Raw genomic sequence first — 18878 nt, 5'->3', positions numbered from 1 at the left:
CAAGTCCTGTAGCTTATCTTATACTCCTGGTCTCCTTGTCCTGTAGTAAATCTTATACTCTTTGAAGCTATGTAAGTCCTGTAGTTTATCTAGTACTCTCTGAAGCTATGGAAAGCCTTGAAAATGCTATATAACCCCTTGGCTTTAAGTGTTTGGGGTCCTTGTTAAAACCCGCTGCGTCGGGCAGAGACTCGGACCCCAGCTGGCTGGAAATAAACCTCGCTGTGTGACTTGCATTATTGTGCGGGTTCTCTGTCTGAGGGGGACAATTCCAGACCTTAACAGTGGATACTTTTTCCGGCTACATTGTGGCTACAGCCCAGCAAGGGGAACGCACGGCTCATGTCATCCGTCATTGTTTGACTATGTTCTCCCAAACAGGCGTTCCACGACAAATAAAAACTGACAATGGCTCTGGCTATACTAGCAAGGAGTTCACAACCTTCTGCGCTCAGTTTCATATTACCCGTATCACTGGCATTCCTTATAACCCTCAAGGACAAGGGGTAGTGAAACACACACATAGCACCCTTAAGACTTGCTTACTAAAAATAAAAAAGGGGGAACTTTACCCCTTGACCCCCCAAAATTATCTTCATCATGCTCTTTTTATTCTCAAATTTTTAACTTTGGCTAAGTATGGCAAGAGTGCTGCAGACAGATTCTGGCATCCCACCACTCAAAATACCTATGCTCTTGTACGATGGAGAGACCCGTTAACAGGGACCTGGCATGGTCCCAATCCAGTCCTCATATGGGGACGAGGACATGTGTGTATTTTTCCACAGGACGCCTCTGGACCGCGGTGGCTTCCTGAGAGACTGGTGAGACATGCTGACCCTGTTGCTGCTCCTGGGGAGCCTAGTCCTTAGTGGAAGTGCTAATAAGGCATACTGGGCCTATGTTCCTGATCCTCCCCGACTGCATCCTGTAAGCTGGGAATCTCCTGAAATACAGGTGTATGTGAATGACACCGATGCCCTTGGCTTGCCGGCTCTACCGGGTGCCAAAGACAATGGGACAGTTTTCAGTTACACTGGTCTCGGCTCTGGGACTCCTAGGTGCCTTAGCCGCAATAATGCGACCTACGGGTGTGTTCGGCTAACGACAGGAACTCTGTGTGGCAAGGACCAGTGTGTAACAATATGGAGACCCGCAGCCACCATCCAGATTGCTGGATGCCCCAAAGGTACCAGCCCTTCAGACTTCCCCACGTGCCAAACGGAATATCGTAAGAGTGATAAGACCATCTACTGGAAGACATGTAAGGGAAACACCACGCAGCAGTACAATATCTCAGGTTCGTCTAGGTACATTGTGGATTGGTCGCATGGCATAAACAGTTTGTATAAAACCCCCCCGGACTCATCTGAAGGACTGTCTATAGGACTCTGGTACTCATCTTCGGGATTCCCCCAGACAAAGTGGGGGAAGATCGGGGCGGCCATGGGGGAAGTCAAGTTGCTTAATCAGACTGGTACAGACACTTACGTATCCGCCTGCGTCGCTTCTCCATTTGCGCTGCTTATAGGGAACGTGTCTGTTGCCTTTTATAGTGATAATAGGACTTATAATGTCTCCTGCTTTGATTGCTTACTGAGTGCTTGTGTTTCTAATGTCACAGAAAAACATTCTGTGGTGCTGCTGCGTCAGCCCGCTTTTGTCATACCAGTAAAACATAGTGGCCCTTGGTTTGATGATAAGGGACTACAAGTGCTAGAGGAAATCAACAAGGCGCTCCAGAAATCTAAGAGAGCCGTTGGCCTTATTATAGCTGGCATTACCACCTTGATTACCCTTATCGCGGCTACCTCTGTGGCTGCTGTGGCCCTAACACAAGAGGTACAAACCGCCTCCTATGTCAATTCACTTTCCCACAATGTGTCTGAAACCTTTATGACACAGAAATCCATAGATAAGAAATTAGAAAAGGTCAATGCATTGTATGACATGGTGATGTATTTGGGCGAAGAGGTCCAAGGTTTAAAATTAAAAAATACCCTTCGTTGTCTGCCACCTACCAGGATATCTGCCTAATTAACACAACATATAATGAGAGTCAGATATCCTGGGAAAAGGTTAAAAAGCATCTACAAGGACTTTAGTTACAAAATAATGATACTGTGGAGTTATTGCAACTACACAAAGAGATAATGGCACTTACCTCCGCTACGCCCTTAGATTTTAACCCTGCACAGGTAGCACAGGACATCCTTGACAACCTCCGACAAGCCTTCTCTCCGTGGGGATTGAATAATTTGCCTCACTTACATATCTCATTAGGAGCTGCCATAATAGGCGCCTGCATTGCCCTTTGTCTCTTGCCCATTGTTTTTCGACTTGGGAGGCGTGCTATTCTAACGGTCGCCACTGATCTCCACATGATGGGACCGAAATCTACAGCCCCGATTCAGCAGGTTTGAAGGGGCAGGTCAGCCAATGACGGGTTGTCACCACCTCACGTGCAGTCCACCTAAGACAGGGACCCCATGACACAAATGGGAATCCCGATGACGGGTACGTCTGCAACAACAGGGGGACACCTAAGACAGGCGCTGTCACCAGGCCTCCTCAGGGAGGAGGACACTGCTTTTATAAAAACAAAAAGGGGGAGATGTAGGAGGCCGATTGCAAGGAAGCTTGCAAGCATATCATGCTCCCTCTCTGGAGGAACAATGGGTCAAGGACAGGGGAGTTCAAGATGTTCTTATGTGTGTCGGCAGAACAGGATGTGCTGATAGGTATGTCTAATTTGTTGCACAAAGAGGTTTTCATGGAATTTGCTTTGCAACCTTGAGATTACTGGTATACAAGGCATGAGCACAATAAACTCGGTGCTGGTGACGCTTTGGAGCACCAGTCCTCCCGCACACATTTGTGTTTCTCATACATCCTCACCCCCCGTTCAGGGACCGCGTTCGATTCTGTGACGGCTGGCCCGTCATACCCCTCCAGGCAGCCATTAGGGGGAGAGGACACCGTTGCCCCGTTTCAGCTCCTCCTCACCCGGCCTTGGAGCTCCATGTTTGGGAAACTCCTCTACAGACAGCACACACCTTACTTCCAGGTCTCTCTGGCTGGTGACCCTGGCCAAGGCCCAGGCGTGGGCTCCTGGGGGGGCCACCCAGACTGTATCAGGGGTCTCTCCTCTGTGCCCAGAGCCCCTATGCTCACCCCAATCTTGGCACGTGAAATAGACTGGCCTGCTTCTGCCAGCTTGGGGTAGACTCACCCCTACCTCTCTGTGCCCCTGCGCGCCTGTCCACACGACCTCCAGGAGTGGCACCAGGAGGGGACTCAGCCCCAGGTCAGTCTGACTCCTGGGACAGTCATGAGTCCTGTCTGGCCTTGCCAGCCCCTGGGTTGGCCACAAGGGAGGGCAGCCCAGCCTCTTGCCCTCCCCCAGACCCGGGTACCATATCCAGGTACCAGGGTGGGTCTCCCTGCCCCTCCCCGGTGCCTGTCCTGCATAGGCCACAGGGCTCCTGGGACTCTGGGCCCCTTCCCTCCCAGAAGGGAGCTCAGGGGTCAGCAAGAGACCAGGGAGACCTGTGGGGAGGTCTAGAAATTTCCCTCTAGAAAAGGCGGCCTGTCTGTTGGCGGTGGGGGGGGACTGTCAGGGAGCAGGGAAGGCCAGCTGTGACCACAGTGAAGAGGCCCAAGTGAGGTGGGGAAACCAAGGCCCTGGGAAAGCGGGGCCTTGAGAAGGAGCCGTCCCTACCCCACCTCCCTGAGGAGGGTTCTCCCCGGGCAAGCAGCCCCATGTGCCCATGAGATGAGATGCTGGCCAGGGCCAGCATGGAAAGGAAGGAGTCAGGCTGAAAACGACAGCATTTAATGGGGGCAGCGTCCTGGTCCTGGGGACGAGGGCCAGCTTTGGGGGCAGGTGGGGGAGAGTCCCTGTGAGTGGCCCTGGCCCGAGGGGGTGCCAAGCTTGTGAGGGATCTTCACTCCTTCTCGGTGTGGGGCTGCCGAGGGCCTCACCTCCTCACCTCTGGAGTGAGACAACACTCAGCCAGGGCGGGAGCCAGGGGCGCCCGCCCTCAACGCACCACCCAGCGGTGCTGCCCACTCACCATCCAGGAGGTGGAACTGGTCAGCGGCCTCACAGAAACCTGAGGGCCCAGGCAAAGGTTAGGGGAGCACGGGCGGGGCCCACGGGGAGGGCAGGCAGGTCCAGGCCGAGGGACCACTCACCGTACTTGGGGAAAAAGTAGATGTGGTCCTCAGTCAGGTTGGCCCGCTGCACTGACTGCTCAAATGTGCTCAGGACCAAGTCGCTCACGGGCAGCGAGCGGACTGTGGGACACACAGTGCTCCTGGGTGCTGGGCAGCCATGGGGCGGGGCAGGGTGCTCTGGGGACGGGGGTCTGTGTGCCTGCGACACGCCGGCCACTGTCTGACTGCTGCCCCTCCCTGTCCCCGCTCTGTCCCCACACCTGGACCTATCTGCAGGGACGCCTCCCTGGAGCCCCGCTTGGCAGGGGAGGATCAGGGCAAGGGACGGAGGAGGGCAGGGTCTGTGGGCTCTCCCAGCCCCACCCGGACAGGCCAGGTGCTGAGCCCCAGCTCCCGCGTGGACGCACCATACAGCTTCACTGACAGCCGCCGTGCCCGCTCCAGGTACAGGATGGCGAAACCCTGATAGTCGGTCTCCCCAATGACCACGTCCACCGGCCCCCTGGCACCTCGAGCTGGACAGAGCCAGGCCAGCTGTGTCAGCCCCCAACCTCCAGCCCTGGACCCCCTCCCCACTGTCCCTGCCTCACCTTGGAGCAGGAAGCGGCCTGGGACCTGCGTGCCTCTATAGAGCTGTTGCACTTGCCAGCAGATACCATCCCTAGGGGTTCGGGTGGGGGAGGAGGCATGGTAGGGTCGGGGACCCCAACCCAGGCAGGGGCTTGATGGACAATGGTCCAAGACACAGCAGAAGCAGGGGCGGGGCTGGAGCGGGGAGGGGGCCAGGTGGAGGTGGGATCCGTGCTGGGACTCACAGCTTTCGGAAGGTGTTGACAGCCATGGCTGTGTCCTGGGGAGCCACACGCAGGGTGGTGGCCTCAGGCCGGTGGCCCTGCTCCTGCAGAGAGCGACACGAGGAGGCCACAGCTGCCAGGAGCCATGTCCCTGCAAACTGGGGGCAAGGCACGTGGGGGCGTGAGGGGATGGGGCTGCCCAGGCCTGACCCTCACACAGCTGGGCGAGCTCCTGCCTCCCCCACCTCCTCCAGCTGTACCTGCTCAGCATTGAAGTTGGCCTTGGGCTGGATGGTGTTGATGGGGGACAGGAGCTGAGGGGGTCCCCGAGCCCTCCGACCCAGGGAGCCCGCAGCCAGGAGCAGAGTCAAGAGTGCAGTCCCAGGAGGCAGCATGGCGGCGGCAGTGACAGTGATGGGACTGGGGGCAACCAAGGGCAGGACGACTGAGTCCTGGGTCGGAGTCCACTGTCAGTGCCGTCCAGGAGCCCAGCCCAGGAGTCCGGCCCAGGAAGTCTACGTCTGTGCTCCCCAAGCCCCCGCCCAGGGCCAGGCCCCCCACCCCCCAGTTTGGCCTTACCCTGGAAATCTGACCTCGACTCTGCACTTCCCAGCAGGGCCCTGGCGCCATGCCCTGTGCACAAAGTCCGAGTTGACCTCTGGTTATTTTTGCAGGAGCCCCCAGCGAATTTCCACCGTGGCCAGTACTCAGCCCTTTGTACACTTGTATCACTTAAAACGCCAAGAGCTCCTTGAGGTAGGCTCTGGTTTTATTCCCACAGCCAAAAACACGAGGCTCCTGAAGCCGCTTGCTTGGGGCCAGACAACGGGAGCGCCAGAACTGGGCCTCGAACACCCAGGTCAAGAGTCTTGCCCACAGCTCCGCCCACGGACCCTGGCGCACCGCCGCTCCTCCCGGCCGCCAGGGGCGCTCTTCCAGGTGAGCCCCAGCGCGCAGGCGCACAAAGCACCGCCCGGGCCGCAGGGCCCGGGGCGCAGGCGCAGGAACAGGTGACGCAGGCTGCCGGTCGCTCCGCAGCCATCGATGCCTCGGGGCTCGTGGCGTCGGCCTGGCGGGCTCCATCATAGAGACGCGGCGGCCGGAGCGGCGGCGGGCGGAAGCGGGTCCGTGGGCCGAGGCCGGGCGCCGGGGCTGGGGCAGCGCAGCCGGGCGGAGGCGGCCGCGGTGAGTGCGCCCGGCCCCGGGGAACGACATCACCCGGCCCCGGTCCCCGATACCCGGCCCGGACCCCAGTTCCCGGCCTCGGGGAGCGTCGTCACCCCACCCACGATTCCCAGAACCCTGACCCCTGGTTCCCGGCCTCCGGCCGCATCCCCGGCCAATGAATGAGTCGCCGACGCCCCGCCCCCGACAGCCCCCTCAGAAAGAAGGTGGGAGGGGGCGCTGGGCGGCCCCGCCCCCGCCCCGCCCCCAGCTCTCTGGGCAGTGGCCGTTTGGCCCGCCGACCGCCTGGCAGGGCTCCCCTAGGCCACAAAGCAGAGGCTAAGGGCCGGCGTGTGCACCTGGCGTTGTCAGGGGCGGGCCGGCTGGCCGTCGTCCCGCCGGCCCCAAGCCTCTTCTGGGAAGGACCACAGTCCCACGCTGACAGCTCCGACGCCTTGGGGTGGCAAGGTCAAAGTGACAGTGTTGGGGTCACCGGCCCTTCATTTCTTGGCCTTGGAGCAGTCGCCAGCCCTGGCACTCGGATGTCTCCTTGGGCCTACGTCGGAGGAAGGGGGTCAGAGGGCCCTATCCCGATGGCTTGTTCCCAAGGCCTGGACCCTTTTTTGGGGTGTGGGCGGGTCTGGAATATCCAGGGACTGCACCAGGCCGGGAGGTGCTGAGAGGTGTCTGCTGCCCGCCCAGAAGCTGCCTGTTCCAGGGAATGTGGGGTTTGTGGAGGGAGGGCCCACAGGGGTGTGCAGGCTGAGGAGCTTGGCTGTCCAGGGAAGCTAGGTGAAGCCACGGGATCCTGGGCCCGGCGGGCAGTGCCATCTGGCCTTGCGCACAAGCTCAGTCCAGTGAAATTCCCAGCAGGGCCGTTGGTGGGGCTGGAGGGACAGCCCCCAGGATGCCTTACCTCAGCCCCACATCTCCTCCGCCTGGGGGGCCGTCCTCCCCCCCATCCGACTGGCAACTAAGGGGGCCGTGTGTGAGTTTCAGGGCCGCCTGGGCAGAATGTCACGATGGATGAGGGGGGCACGCCCCTGCTCCCCGACAGCCTGGTCTACCAGATCTTCCTGAGTTTGGGCCCGGCAGACGTGCTGTCCGCTGGGCTGGTGTGCCGCCAATGGCAGGCCGTGTCCCGGGATGAGTTCCTCTGGAGGGAGCAGTTCTACCGCTACTACAAGGTGGCCCGAGATGTTCCCCGACACCCAGGTCAGCACCTGCATACATACGGCCCCACAGCCCACCAGGCTGGTTGGGTGGGAGGTGGGGCCACCCCCCCGGCCACCATCTCCTGAAGCCACCGTGCTGAGCACCTGCTACTCAGATCCTCACAGTGATGGGGCACAGCCAGGCCACAGCTCAGAGCGCAGGGCCACACCGGGGTTGGGGGGGCAGGGGGTGTCCCTCAGCTGAGCCTGAGTGTGCTCCAGGGGCAGGGCTGACCTCCACACTGCCAGAGTCCTGGCCTCTGTGGAAAGGAAGACTTGGGGCCCCAGCAGTGACCCTCCCACAGCGGCCACATCCTGGTATGAGGAGTTCCAGCGGCTGTATGACACAGTGCCCTGCGTGGAGGTGCAGACGCTCAAGGAGCACACTGACCAGGTCCTGCACCTTAGCTTCTCCCACTCGGGCTACCAGTTTGCTTCCTGCTCCAAGGACTGCACGGTGAAGGTGAGGGTGGCCTCCGGGAGCTTCAGCCACAGCCAGGGCCAGGCACATCCCCACCACCCTGCAGAGGGAATGACCTGGAGCCAGGTGGCCCACCCAGGTGGGAAGACAGGGCCAGGCCAGAGGTGAGAGAGAGATGGCCCCATCTGCCACATCCCTGTGGAGAGGGCCAGGTCAGGGAAGAGGCCCCTTGGCTAGGACCACACAGGATGAGAGGCTGGGCTGGTGGCCCCAACTACCAACCTGGAGAGGAGAGGGTCCTGCTGAAGCCTCCTGTCCTCATGCCCCTCGGGTGGGCTGACAGCCAGGGGCAGGGAGCCACCACCCTGATGGGAGTTTCTGGGCACCTGCTTGGCCCAGATGGCCACATTGATCCGCTGGAGCTTGCAGCATGGATCCCGGGTACCCTGCTGACACCTTTCTACCCCCAGATCTGGAACAATGACCTGACTATCTCGCTGCTGCACAGCGCGGACATGCGGCCCTACAACTGGAGCTACACCCAGTTCTCCCAGTTCAACCAGGATGACTCCCTGCTGCTGGCCTCGGGGGTGTTCCTGGGGCCCCATAACTCCTCCTCTGGCGAGATCGTGGTCATCAGCCTAGGTGAGGATGAGTCTGGGGAGTCCTGGCCAGCACCCCTTCCCACTGCCCGGCCCCTCCCTGCCCCTTCCCACCGGCCCCACCCCGCCGCCTGCCCAGCCCCGGCTCCCCGCAGACAACTTCGCGCTGCTGTCCCGCGTGCGGAACAAGCCCTACGATGTGTTCGGCTGCTGGCTCACGGAGACCAGCCTGATCTCGGGGAACCTGCACCGCATCGGAGACATCACCTCCTGCTCTGTGCTCTGGCTCAACAACGCCTTTCAGGTGCGGGCGGGCAGGCTCTGCAGGGGTGGTTCTCCCCTCCCAGGCCTGGCGCCCACGGCCCACCGCCTGCGCTACCCCCGCAGGACGTGGAGTCTGAGAACGTCAACGTGGTGAAGCGGCTCTTCAAGATCCAGAACCTCAACGCCAGCACCATCCGCACCGTGATGGTGGCCGACTGCGGCCGCTTCGACAGCCCTGACCTCCTGCTGGAGGCTGGCAGTTCCGGCGCGGCCCCCAGCCGCGTCTTTGACTTGGGCAGTGATGGCGAGGACGAAGCGGCCGGCCCGGCCCCCGCCCCCGCCCCGGCGCATCCCAAGGAGGGCTTGCGGCACTTCCTGGACGGGCTCCTGGACGCAGGGGCGCAGCCGCAGCTGGCGGAGCGCGCGCTGGAGACCAAAGTGGCAGAGCTGCTGGCCCAGGGCCGCACCAAGCCCCCCGAGCGCAGCCCGGCAGGCGCCGTGGACAAGCTCCTCATCTTCACCACAGGCTGCCTCACCTACTCGCCCCACCAGATCGGTAACTATGGGCAGGGCCCGTCCTCAGGCCCCAGAGCTCCGCGCACAGGCCGCTTCACGTCCGTGCTGGGGACCCAGCCCTGCTGCGGCCTCCAAGAGTGCACGCACCATGGGGGGCCCAGAGGGACTCCCCAGGGAGCATGGGAGTCTGGGAGCTGCGAGGCCGCACTCACCTGGCCCTCCCACAGGCATCAAGCAGATCCTGCCGCACCAGATGACCACAGCTGGGCCCGTGCTGGGCGAGGGGCGGGGCTCTGACGCCTTCTTTGATGCCCTGGACCACGTCATCGACGTGCACGGACACATCATCGGCATGGGCCTGTCCCCTGACAACAGGTGCGCCCCAGGTGGTGCCCCGGGTGGGGGCGCCTGCAGGCCACACGTACCGAGCGAGCAGAGTGCCCCTCGCTCAGGTATCTGTACGTGAACAGCCGCGCCTGGCCCAGCGGCTCGGTGGTGGCTGATCCCATGCAGCCGCCGCCCATCGCGGAGGAGATCGACCTACTGGTGTTCGACCTCAAGACGATGCGGGAGGTGAAGCGGGCCCTGCGCGCCCACCGCGCCTACACGCCCAATGACGAGTGCTTCTTCATCTTCCTGGACGTCAGCAGGGACTTCGTGGCCAGGTAGGAGCTCAGGGCCAGGTGGGGAGGGGCCCAGCATGGCGGCGGGGCGGGGCCTCATGCCAGGCGGCGGGCGGGGCCTCATGCCAGGCCATCCTGCAGTGGGGCCGAGGACAGGCACGGCTACATCTGGGACCGCCACTACAACATCTGCCTGGCCAAGCTGCGGCACCAGGACGTGGTCAACTCAGTGGTCTTCAGCCCCCAGGAGCAGGAGCTCCTGCTGACGGCCAGTGACGACGCCACCATCAAAGCCTGGCGCTCGCCGCGCACACTGCGCGTCTGTCAGGCCCCGCGCCCACGCCCGCGCGCCTTATTCTCCTGGTTCGCCAGCCAGAGGCGCTGAGGGCCACTGGCCAACAGAAGCATCCTGGGTGTCCTCGTGCTGCTGGGACCCACTGAGGACGCCATGGAGGCTGAGCCACTGCCCAGACTGTGTGGGGTCAGAGAAGCCCACAGCAGCAATGCCTTAGGAAGGGGGTCTGGCAGGGCTGCAGGAGCAGATGGCCTGGCCCCCAGCACGCTCATGCACACACACCGCATCCCGCAGCCATGACGCTTAGCACTGGGGCGGCCTGGGAGGCCTCCAGGCTGACTTGGGGTGCACAGGACCTGGGGGCCCGCTCTTCACCCACCTGTTTCTTGGGCCTGGGTCCTGGGACAGTCACCACTACACGTAGCTCTCGGCCAGCCCGTGGCAGCGTTTCCTGGGTCTAACCTTGCCCTGGGAACCCCACGCTCCCCCGCTCTGGTCGGTGGTGTGGGTCCGTCTGCCATGGGCCTGGGTGAACTGCATGTCACTAGTCACTGTTCAGGGCCTGAATAAACAGTTGGCAACAGCACACCACCGTCCCGTCTCTGTGTGCAGGCAGCAGCCCGGTCTGCTGGTACCTAGTGGCCTGCCTGGCAGGTGGCGGGTTGCCCGAGGCTGTGGCAGCACTGGAGCTGCACCGAGCCAGGCAGGGTAGCTCGAGTCAGCATCCCAAATCACGGCCCTCTTGACCTCTGAAGAGCCAAGACCAGGAGCCCGCAGAGAGCGTCTGAGCATGTCCACCACGCTGTGCGTTCAAGGCCAGCAGGGTTGCAGAAAGGACACAGACCTGGCAAGTGCTACGACGGACCAGGGACCAGGGACGGCAGGCAGGCTGGGCGTGGTTCAGCTTCAGTCAAGTCCTCGAGGGCTTTCCCTGCTGGGGGCGCTGCGGGGAGCAGAGCTCTGTGGGGCCTGGCAGGTGACAGTGGGAACATAGAGAAGTGGCAATGGACGGGCAGGGCTGGCCCAGGCTGTACCCTCAGGCTTGGCCTAGGCCTGTCCTGGGGGTTCACCTGGCCCCCTTGTTCATGTTAGGGCCCCCTGTGTGATGGGGGTGCCGACAGGGGCCGGGCCTCACGTGCAGCTCGTGTTGAACCGACCTCCGCTCTACACACAACAGACACAGAGAAGGACGGGTCCTCAGGGATGCCAGGGTCAGTGCCCTCCAGGCTAGAGGCAGCCGTGAGCAGAGGCTGCTGCGGTTGTCTGCCAGGGTCAGAGCTGCAGGCAGAGGGCTGGGCAGGCAAGCTGGGCCTGTCAGGAGTTTGGCCAGCAGGGCAGAGGGCCCAGTGTCCCCCACCATGGGCTGCACACCCAGGGGACGGGAGCCCTGGCCCACGGGAACAACGAGAGTCCTGGGCTGTGGGACTTCATCTCAGAAGCACCACACACAGCAGGAACAAGGAGGAAATCTCGGCAACAAGGACAAAACAGCCTACCTGTCCTGTACAAGATGTGCCCGAAACCAACATCCAGAGCCCCAGGCTGGTGCCATGAAAAGGAGCCAGCAAGTCACACACACACACACGCACGCTCTCGAGAAACTGGAGAAAGGGAGCCATTTTCTGAAAAGGACTTAAGATATATCTAAAGTCATCAAGGAATCTAAAAACTAACAATCTATAAAACAAAAATAGGACAGGAATCCAGAACACACAGAAACTTGAAAATTCAAGAGGACCAATGGAAAATCACAGGTAGCATGTTTGAAATTAAAGCCCAATATGTGGACAAAAGGTTGGGCCAGAGTCGTGTGGTGCGAGAGCCGGGAAGCAGGCTGAACGGAGGGGAAAGGACAACAGAACCCAGAGGGACGATCAAACGTGAAGGACGCATGCACCGCCGCAGCAGTGTCGCTACAGGGCCCCGGAGAGAGCATATGTGGAGAAGTGGGTTTAGAGAACACAGCTCAGGTGTGTGAAGGTGAAATCCTCACGTGCTGATGTGTAGTCACATGTGACAAGGACTAACACTCAGCGGCCCAGCAAGGGTACCGAGAAGTCCTAGAAGCTCTGAGGGGTGCTGCTGGGTCCGGGAGACATGAAGCTGGAGCCAGTGGAGACCCGGTCCCCCTACAGTGCAGCCACGGGACCTGGACAGAGACGGAGCCCCAAGAACTGCAGAGGGCATGGTGGCAGGCAGGTTGGGAGCAGCAGCACCAGAATATCCAGAACCAACACCCTTCACCACCATGCCTCCTGGGACCTGGCCTGAACCTGCACAGTGCAGCCATGAGCACTGGGCGCAGTCTGCCCCAAGATCCAGCAAAGAAAGCCCTGCTGCCCAATCCATGTGGAAAGGCCCAGGGTTTTCTCCTCTCTCTTTTAGCACCCCAGGCGATGCCCGAGTGGCAGTGGGAGGAATGGCTGTGGGAGCCCACAAGTGCCACTCAGGCAGGACCCTGCTTGCTCTCCAGTCAGTGCCACGGCCACTCCCAGAGCCCGTTACTTTGTGTCCGCTGTCCCACTGTCTGGACCAGACATGGACCTACTAAGGAAGGGCACAACAGTGCATGGTCATGGAGCCCTGAGGTTCTGGCTGAAGGGCCAGACAGACGAGGGACAGCATGGGAAACAGCCCAAGTGAGGGCGAGGACGGCCACACCTCCCCAAGTGGCCAGAGCCACACTCTGCAAGCTTGCAGATGGCACCCGACCCAGCCTGAGGCCCAGGTGGGGCACACAGGACTGGCCCCAAGAGCGTGGCTTTGGAGCCTGGACTGATGCTGGGTCCAGCCCCAGAGGCAGTGGGAACGTGGGCCTGAGCCCAACAAGGCCAAGTGCCTGTGAAGACACCAACACCGTCCACAGGACGCAAAGGAGACGCAGATCGGACACGTGATACTCAGAATGCCCAGAATATAATCCACATGGACTTGGCACACAAAGACCCATGAAAATTTCAACTCACAACGGAAGACATTCGGGGGCTGAGGAGGAGAAGACAGATGTTGAAATTATGTGACGAGGACTCTGAAGTAGCTGTTAGAAAAATGCTTGAGCAAGCATTCATCAACACTTTGTAATGGTTGTAAAAATATCAGTCTCGGTAAAGAAACAGAAGATATTAGAGGAACCCAATGGAAATGTTAGAACTGAAAAGTACAATAACCAAAAATTTAAAACTCACTGGACAGACTCAACAGCAGAATGGAGATGGCAGAGGAAATTCAGCAAACTTGACTGAAGATAAATCAGTGGAAATTCTCCCAAGTGAGGATCTGTGGGGCAGTAAGTACAGAGAAACTAAAACAGAAAACTGGAAAATGTCGAAGTAACTCTATCATTATAGGCAGGAAATGGGAAACTGAGGAATAAAAACAGAGAGAACCACCAGGAAACAAAGAACAAAATGGCAAACTTATCTAAGCATATCACCAACCACATTATTGTCTAAATGAAACCAACCAAAACAAAAACTGTGCTGTCTATAAAAAACTCACTTCAAAAGAAAGGATAGAAAAACACATTCCACAAAAATACTATGAAGATAAACAGGATTGGCTATGTTAATATCAAAATACACTTCAGAAAAAAGAACGTTACTGGGGAACAAGGGGCATCCCACTGATGAGAGGGAGAACTCAGCAAGGATACACTGCAACCCTCAGTGTGTGTGCACCCAACCAAGGAGCCTCAAAACACGTAGAAAGTGACAGCACTGGGGGAGCAGCCAACGACCCCACAGCTGGAGGTAGAGACATCAGACGCCTCTCAGTAACAGTCTCCTGGGGCTGCGCTAACTAAGGACCACAAACCGGGTGTTTGGAACAACACAAATGTACGTCTCACGGTTCTGGAGGCGGAAGTCAGGTCGGGGTGCTGGCAGGACCAACGCGCTCTTCCCGTGGCATTCTCCCTGGGTCCCCTCGTGTCTCCCTCCCTCTGTGCGTGTCTGTTTTTATAAGGACACCAATCATATTGGACTGGACCTGCCCTAACGACTTCCTTTTAACTTGATCACCTCTGTAAACACCCTATTTCCAAATAAGGTCACATTGTGTTACTGGGGGTTAGGACCTCAACTTGTCTTCTACGGGGAGACAATTCAGCACAGAACAATCAGCTAATTTAATTTAACTGATGTGTGGAGGACATTCTTCTCAAGTGCACATGACTATTCACCGAGACAGGCCAACATAGTCTGCACAAAACACATCTCAACAATGTCAGCACTTCTCAACTCCTCTTAACGTGAGAGGAAATCCTCGGTACCAGAACCAGACAAAAGCTATAAAAAAGTCAGCTACAGACCAATATCATTTACAAATATGCATGCAAAATCCTCAGCGAGATAGGAAACCAAATCCAGCAATCTATGAAATGAAGAGTATGCCGCAACCAAGTGGGGCTCATTCCAGGAGTGCAAGGCTGGTTCAGTATTCGAAGGTGAATCAGTGTGAGCCAGCACACTGACGATACCGGCGAAAACCACGCAGACAGGTCACGACGCAAAGAGAGCATTTTACAAAGCATCTGGTCATGATAAAAACCCAGCCAACCAGGAGCGGGAGGGAAGCTACTCAACCTGGTAAAGGGCCGTGACCAGAAACCTGCAGGTATCATCACACTTAGGGTGAGAGGGACTGCTGCCTGCTCTTCCCACCCCATGCAGCCTCATGCAAGAGAAATGACAGGCATACGGAGTGGAAAAGAAGAAACAAAACTCTCCCTATTCCCAGGTGATGTAATTGTTTATGCACAAAATCTCCCCCCAAATCCAAGAGCCCCCTCAAACCAATATGTGCATTTGTGAAGCTTACAGGATGTGAATGTAACTCACAAAAATCAACTATCCCTCTAAACACCGGGACCATATAATTGGAAACCAAAATTTAAAAATCAAGACCTTCCACATCAGCTCAAAAAAGTAAGAAACGCTTAGGCGTAAACCTAACAAAACATGTACAGACACGTATGCTGATCCTACAAAATAATGAATACAACCAGAGACCTAAAGAGGCAAATTATATTCCCGGAGGGGAAGACCTGCCAGAGGTGTCATTGTTCCCCAAACTTATCCGTAGATTTTCCCGTCAGAATCCCAGCAGGGTGTTTTGTTTATACAATACTCACAATAGAAACAAATACAGCTGAAACAATTTGAAAAACAAGAATAACGTTGGAGGAACCACCTGCTTGAGCAGATGTAATGCTTACTGCAGATGGTGGTGAAGAAGACACACAGATCAGTGGAACACAACACTTCACATGAATATGGCAGGTGAACGTTTTTAAAAAGTACAAAAACAAGTCATTGAGAGAACGGAGAGGCTACAATTACGTCAGCCAAATGATGGAGAGTCAGTTCAGTACATGGTGCTGGAACTGGCAAAAAAAGGGAACCCAGAGTGGAACCTCACACCTTGTAGAAAAATGGACCCAATGGATCATAGACCTAAAGGAAAATTGTCAAACAACGCACACTTCTAGAAGAAACTATAGAAAACCTTCGTGGTCTGCATTAGGCAAAGACTCTCAGACGTGACCCCAGAAGCACAATCCATGTTAGAAAAAGTTAGACTTCAAAACTTCCAACTTCTGTTCTGAAAAACACTTTTTTAAGAGGATGAAAAGGTAAGCTACAGACTGAGAGAAAATATTTACAAATTACATATCCAACAAAGAACTTGTATCTGGACTATATATAACTCAAAACTCAACAGTAAGAAAATAACCAACTCAATTTAAAAATGGGCCAAGAATACAGACACTTCACCAAAGTAGTACCCAACATCAAACATTACAGAAATGCAAATTAAAACCAAGACAAGATGGCACACCTGACACTGGCTGGTGCTTGCACACATACACACACACACACACATATGCGCACACGCGCACGCACACGGCTCGCGAGGACGGGAGCCGACCTGCACGGTGGGAACACAAAGGGCCACAGCTACTGCGTCAGCCCACTCGGGCTGCAACAACCCGACACCACAGGCTGGGGGCTTACACACAGACCCTCGTTCTCACAGCTCTGGAGACTGAAGCCTGAGGTCGAGTGCCAGCGTAGTGGGGAGGGTCCTGTTCAGGTCACAGACTTCTCACGGGGCCCTCGCATGGCAAAGGGGCTCTGGGTCCCTCCCATCAGGGCACTGATCCCATCCATGGGTCCCACCCTCACGACCTCACCACCTCCCAAAGGGCTCCCCCAACACCTTCACCTCAGGGGTTAGGGCTTCAATGTGTGGGCGGGGGGCACAAACATTCAGACCCTAGGCAGCTGCTCTGGAAAAGGGTTTGGCATTTTCTCATGACTTTAAACTACACTCACCGTGTGACACAGCAATGCCACTCCTTAGGGAAATGGACACTTATCTCGACAGGAACCTGTGCTCACGTGTTCACAGCAGCTCGACCCAGAACTGCCAACAGCTGGAAGCACCCAAATGCCCTTCGACAGCTGTAGTCTCTAGACCAGCCGTGCCGTGGGGCGCTGCTCGGCAACAAGAGGCAAGGAATTTTTTACACACAGCATCCTGACCCCACGGCACTGTGCTGAGGGCCAGAAGCCGGCCTCAGGTTACACACTGAGTCGTTCCATCTACATGTCATACTTGAAAAGACGTAACTGGGGGAGGGGTGCGGAGAACAGGCCCGTGGCCGTGGGGATGACGATGGGATAGCATCCAGGGATGTCTGCTTGTCAGGGTCTGGTTACATCAACCGACACCCATGTTAAAAGTCACACGGCACACCCAGGGGGACAGAAATCAGCTTTACACTGTGACTAACTGAAAAGCTACTAGGGAGAAAATGTTTTACCTGAACAAAGAGTAACAAACTTGCAGCCAACTTTTCATCTGCAACAGGCCCGGTGACAGTGGTGTCGATGTTCAAAGTGCTGAGAAAAATAACCATCACCCCAGGATTCTAAACCCAGGTCATCAGCACTCAAAGTGAGGCTGACGCTGTGCAGACAGAGGCCAGAGGCCTCGGGAGAACGTCCGTGGCGCCTTCTCAGGACACGGGACACTGTCCACAGTGAGCCGATAGCACGTGCCGCACCAGGACCTCCGCGGGACTTTGACAAATAATTATTTTTCTGTTGGAAAGAATAAAATGGAACTGAAATTGTAGATAACATGGAAGATGAGGGAGGAGGTGGTCAGACTAAGGCATAAATTAAAATCGCGTCCCGGTGGGTTTGTCCACGGGTGCAGCCACTGTGGAAAATGATGGGGCAGCTCTTTCAACAGCTGCACGTGGCCGGGTCCCCACTCACAGGCACCTCCCCAAGAGAAGTGGAAACGTGTCCACACGGCGATGTGCCCTGTGCTCGCGGCTGCCAGGGGTGGAACCGCACTGTCCCCTATGGGACAAGCAGGCCAGACGCCCGTGCACACCATGGCATGTCCTTCAGCCTGAGGAGGAGGAAGTCCTGACTCAAACTCTAGAGCCGAGAAGTCTGTGCTCCAAGAAGCCAGACACAGGCCATGAAGTACACAGTCCAGGACAGGCAGAGCCACAGAGACAGAAAGCAGGTCTGTGGCTGCCACGGGCTGGGTGGCGAGGTCCGAAAACTACGGTCACAAAGGCAGCTGTGTAAACCAGCTGGCCCTCAGTTGTGGGTCAGCTTGCTGCCTCCCGGGAGGGGATAAAGTGGCTGCACAAGGCCTGCTCACGGGGTCTTCCTCTGGGGCCCTGGGTTTCCCCAGGGGGACCTGCTTCCCTGTGGTGTCACCCTGTGGTCGCTGGCACTCAGGAACAGCAGAGGGCTGGTGGTCTGCAGGTCTGGGTGTGGACTTCTGAGCCTGCCCCTGCTCTCTGCACTGCGAGGCAGGGGTCCTCAGCCCTGAGGTCCTCTGGCAAGTTCTCCAGGCTGAGGCCTCCCCCTTCCAGGCAGGCAGGCGAGGGGTGGAGGGCACCCAGCTGCCCTGGAGAAGAGTAGGGGAGGACCTGGGGGGCATGCGGCACCCTGGGCCCACCCCCCTCTGCTTGGATGCCACACCCCACCTTCCAAAATAGCTCCAGACCTTGCTTATGCTATTGCCTCCTTCCCTCTCTCTCTGACCTTGTATTTGAACACCTTTCCATTCCTCTCACTTTACCGTTCTGTTTCATTTTAAGGGAAGGGAAATAAACTCACCGATCTACTTGGTATAACCTGAACTGATCAAATAAAAAACACATAAATATGGAAATACACACACACTACATGTCAACAAACCCAACGTTAAAAACAAGACTTTAAAACCAACACAATGACATGAGGGTGTTTTTCCACCCTGGGGAAGGTTAGGATTTCTTAAGTGGTCAGTAGCAGCATTCATAAAAGAAAGGGTCACCCCCTAATGGTCTCTTTCTGTAACCACCAGCACAGAGCCAAGGCACCAAGGACCAGTGTCCTCGGATATCAGGACCTCTTTCCACCAACAGGAAAACAAGACGAACGACCCAGCAGACAGATGGGCCAAGGCAGGCCGGCCATTCTCAGAGGGATTCTGGAGGGGCAGGCTGGGGGCTACACCAGAAGCCACACCAAGGGTGACAGCCAGGGACCTCCCCGTCCGGGTCAGGAGAGCAGTGCCCAAGGGACCTGGAGGGGTACCATCTGCAAGCGGGTGCCATCTGCGGCTGGCCGGCGGCGGCAGTCAGACCCTCCGTATAGAGTGTGCCAGCATGCCACGTTTTAAAGCCCAGGGGGTGGAAAACAACTACCTGCAGGTGATTCAGTGTATGAGTCTTAAGGGAACCAAATTTGTGTGGACGGTGCCTTTTAGAGCTAAGGTGACAAGAGGAAAG

General features: G+C 57.4%; 2 protein-coding genes across 5 annotated transcripts; one reads left to right on the top strand and one right to left on the bottom strand.

Annotated features, from left to right (window-relative positions):
• Positions 1-3819: 3819 nt before the first annotated feature.
• C8G (complement C8 gamma chain) lies at positions 3820-5687 on the bottom strand. 3 transcript variants are annotated; one of them, XM_033122170.1, is made up of 8 exons: positions 5553-5687; positions 5234-5393; positions 4995-5131; positions 4770-4840; positions 4587-4694; positions 4198-4299; positions 4077-4115; positions 3820-3994 (listed from the first exon to the last, which is right to left on the bottom strand). In XM_033122170.1, the coding sequence occupies exons 2-8, from the start codon at positions 5366-5368 to the stop codon at positions 3981-3983; spliced, it is 606 nt and encodes a 201-aa protein (XP_032978061.1). In that variant the 5' UTR covers positions 5369-5393; positions 5553-5687; the 3' UTR covers positions 3820-3980. The 3 variants fall into 3 exon arrangements, with proteins under 3 accessions (XP_032978061.1, XP_032978059.1, XP_032978060.1); XM_033122168.1 differs by having other exon boundaries at positions 4995-5077; positions 5553-5606; XM_033122169.1 differs by lacking the exon at positions 5553-5687 and having other exon boundaries at positions 5234-5493.
• A 328-nt stretch (positions 5688-6015) lies between these two features.
• Positions 6016-10658, top strand: FBXW5 (F-box and WD repeat domain containing 5). 2 transcript variants are annotated; one of them, XM_033122167.1, is made up of 9 exons: positions 6016-6158; positions 7137-7352; positions 7657-7814; positions 8243-8417; positions 8530-8678; positions 8762-9194; positions 9382-9529; positions 9607-9819; positions 9919-10658. In XM_033122167.1, the coding sequence occupies exons 2-9, from the start codon at positions 7160-7162 to the stop codon at positions 10160-10162; spliced, it is 1713 nt and encodes a 570-aa protein (XP_032978058.1). In that variant the 5' UTR covers positions 6016-6158; positions 7137-7159; the 3' UTR covers positions 10163-10658. The 2 variants fall into 2 exon arrangements, with proteins under 2 accessions (XP_032978058.1, XP_032978057.1); XM_033122166.1 differs by lacking the exon at positions 6016-6158 and adding an exon at positions 6230-6364.
• The last annotated feature ends 8220 nt before the right edge of the window (positions 10659-18878 follow it).

Source organism: Rhinolophus ferrumequinum, chromosome 12, assembly GCF_004115265.2.
Source record: "Rhinolophus ferrumequinum isolate MPI-CBG mRhiFer1 chromosome 12, mRhiFer1_v1.p, whole genome shotgun sequence".
NCBI lineage: Eukaryota > Metazoa > Chordata > Mammalia > Chiroptera > Rhinolophidae > Rhinolophus > Rhinolophus ferrumequinum.
This window is presented reverse-complemented; position numbering and strand designations above follow the sequence as displayed.

Excerpts from the sequence above, each read along its gene's own strand:
- C8G (XM_033122170.1), bottom strand. The coding sequence starts at position 5,368 with ATGCTGCCTCCTGGGACTGCACTCTTGACTCTGCTCCTGGCTGCGGGC. Across the intron at positions 5,132-5,233 it reads CCAACTTCAATGCTGAGCAG|TTTGCAGGGACATGGCTCCT; the intron begins GTACAGCTGGAG and ends CCTTGCCCCCAG. Across the intron at positions 4,841-4,994 it reads GTCAACACCTTCCGAAAGCT|GGATGGTATCTGCTGGCAAG; the intron begins GTGAGTCCCAGC and ends CCGAACCCCTAG.
- FBXW5 (XM_033122166.1), top strand. The coding sequence starts at position 6,316 with ATGAATGAGTCGCCGACGCCCCGCCCCCGACAGCCCCCTCAGAAAGAA. Across the intron at positions 8,418-8,529 it reads GATCGTGGTCATCAGCCTAG|ACAACTTCGCGCTGCTGTCC; the intron begins GTGAGGATGAGT and ends GGCTCCCCGCAG. Across the intron at positions 9,820-9,918 it reads AGCAGGGACTTCGTGGCCAG|TGGGGCCGAGGACAGGCACG; the intron begins GTAGGAGCTCAG and ends GCCATCCTGCAG.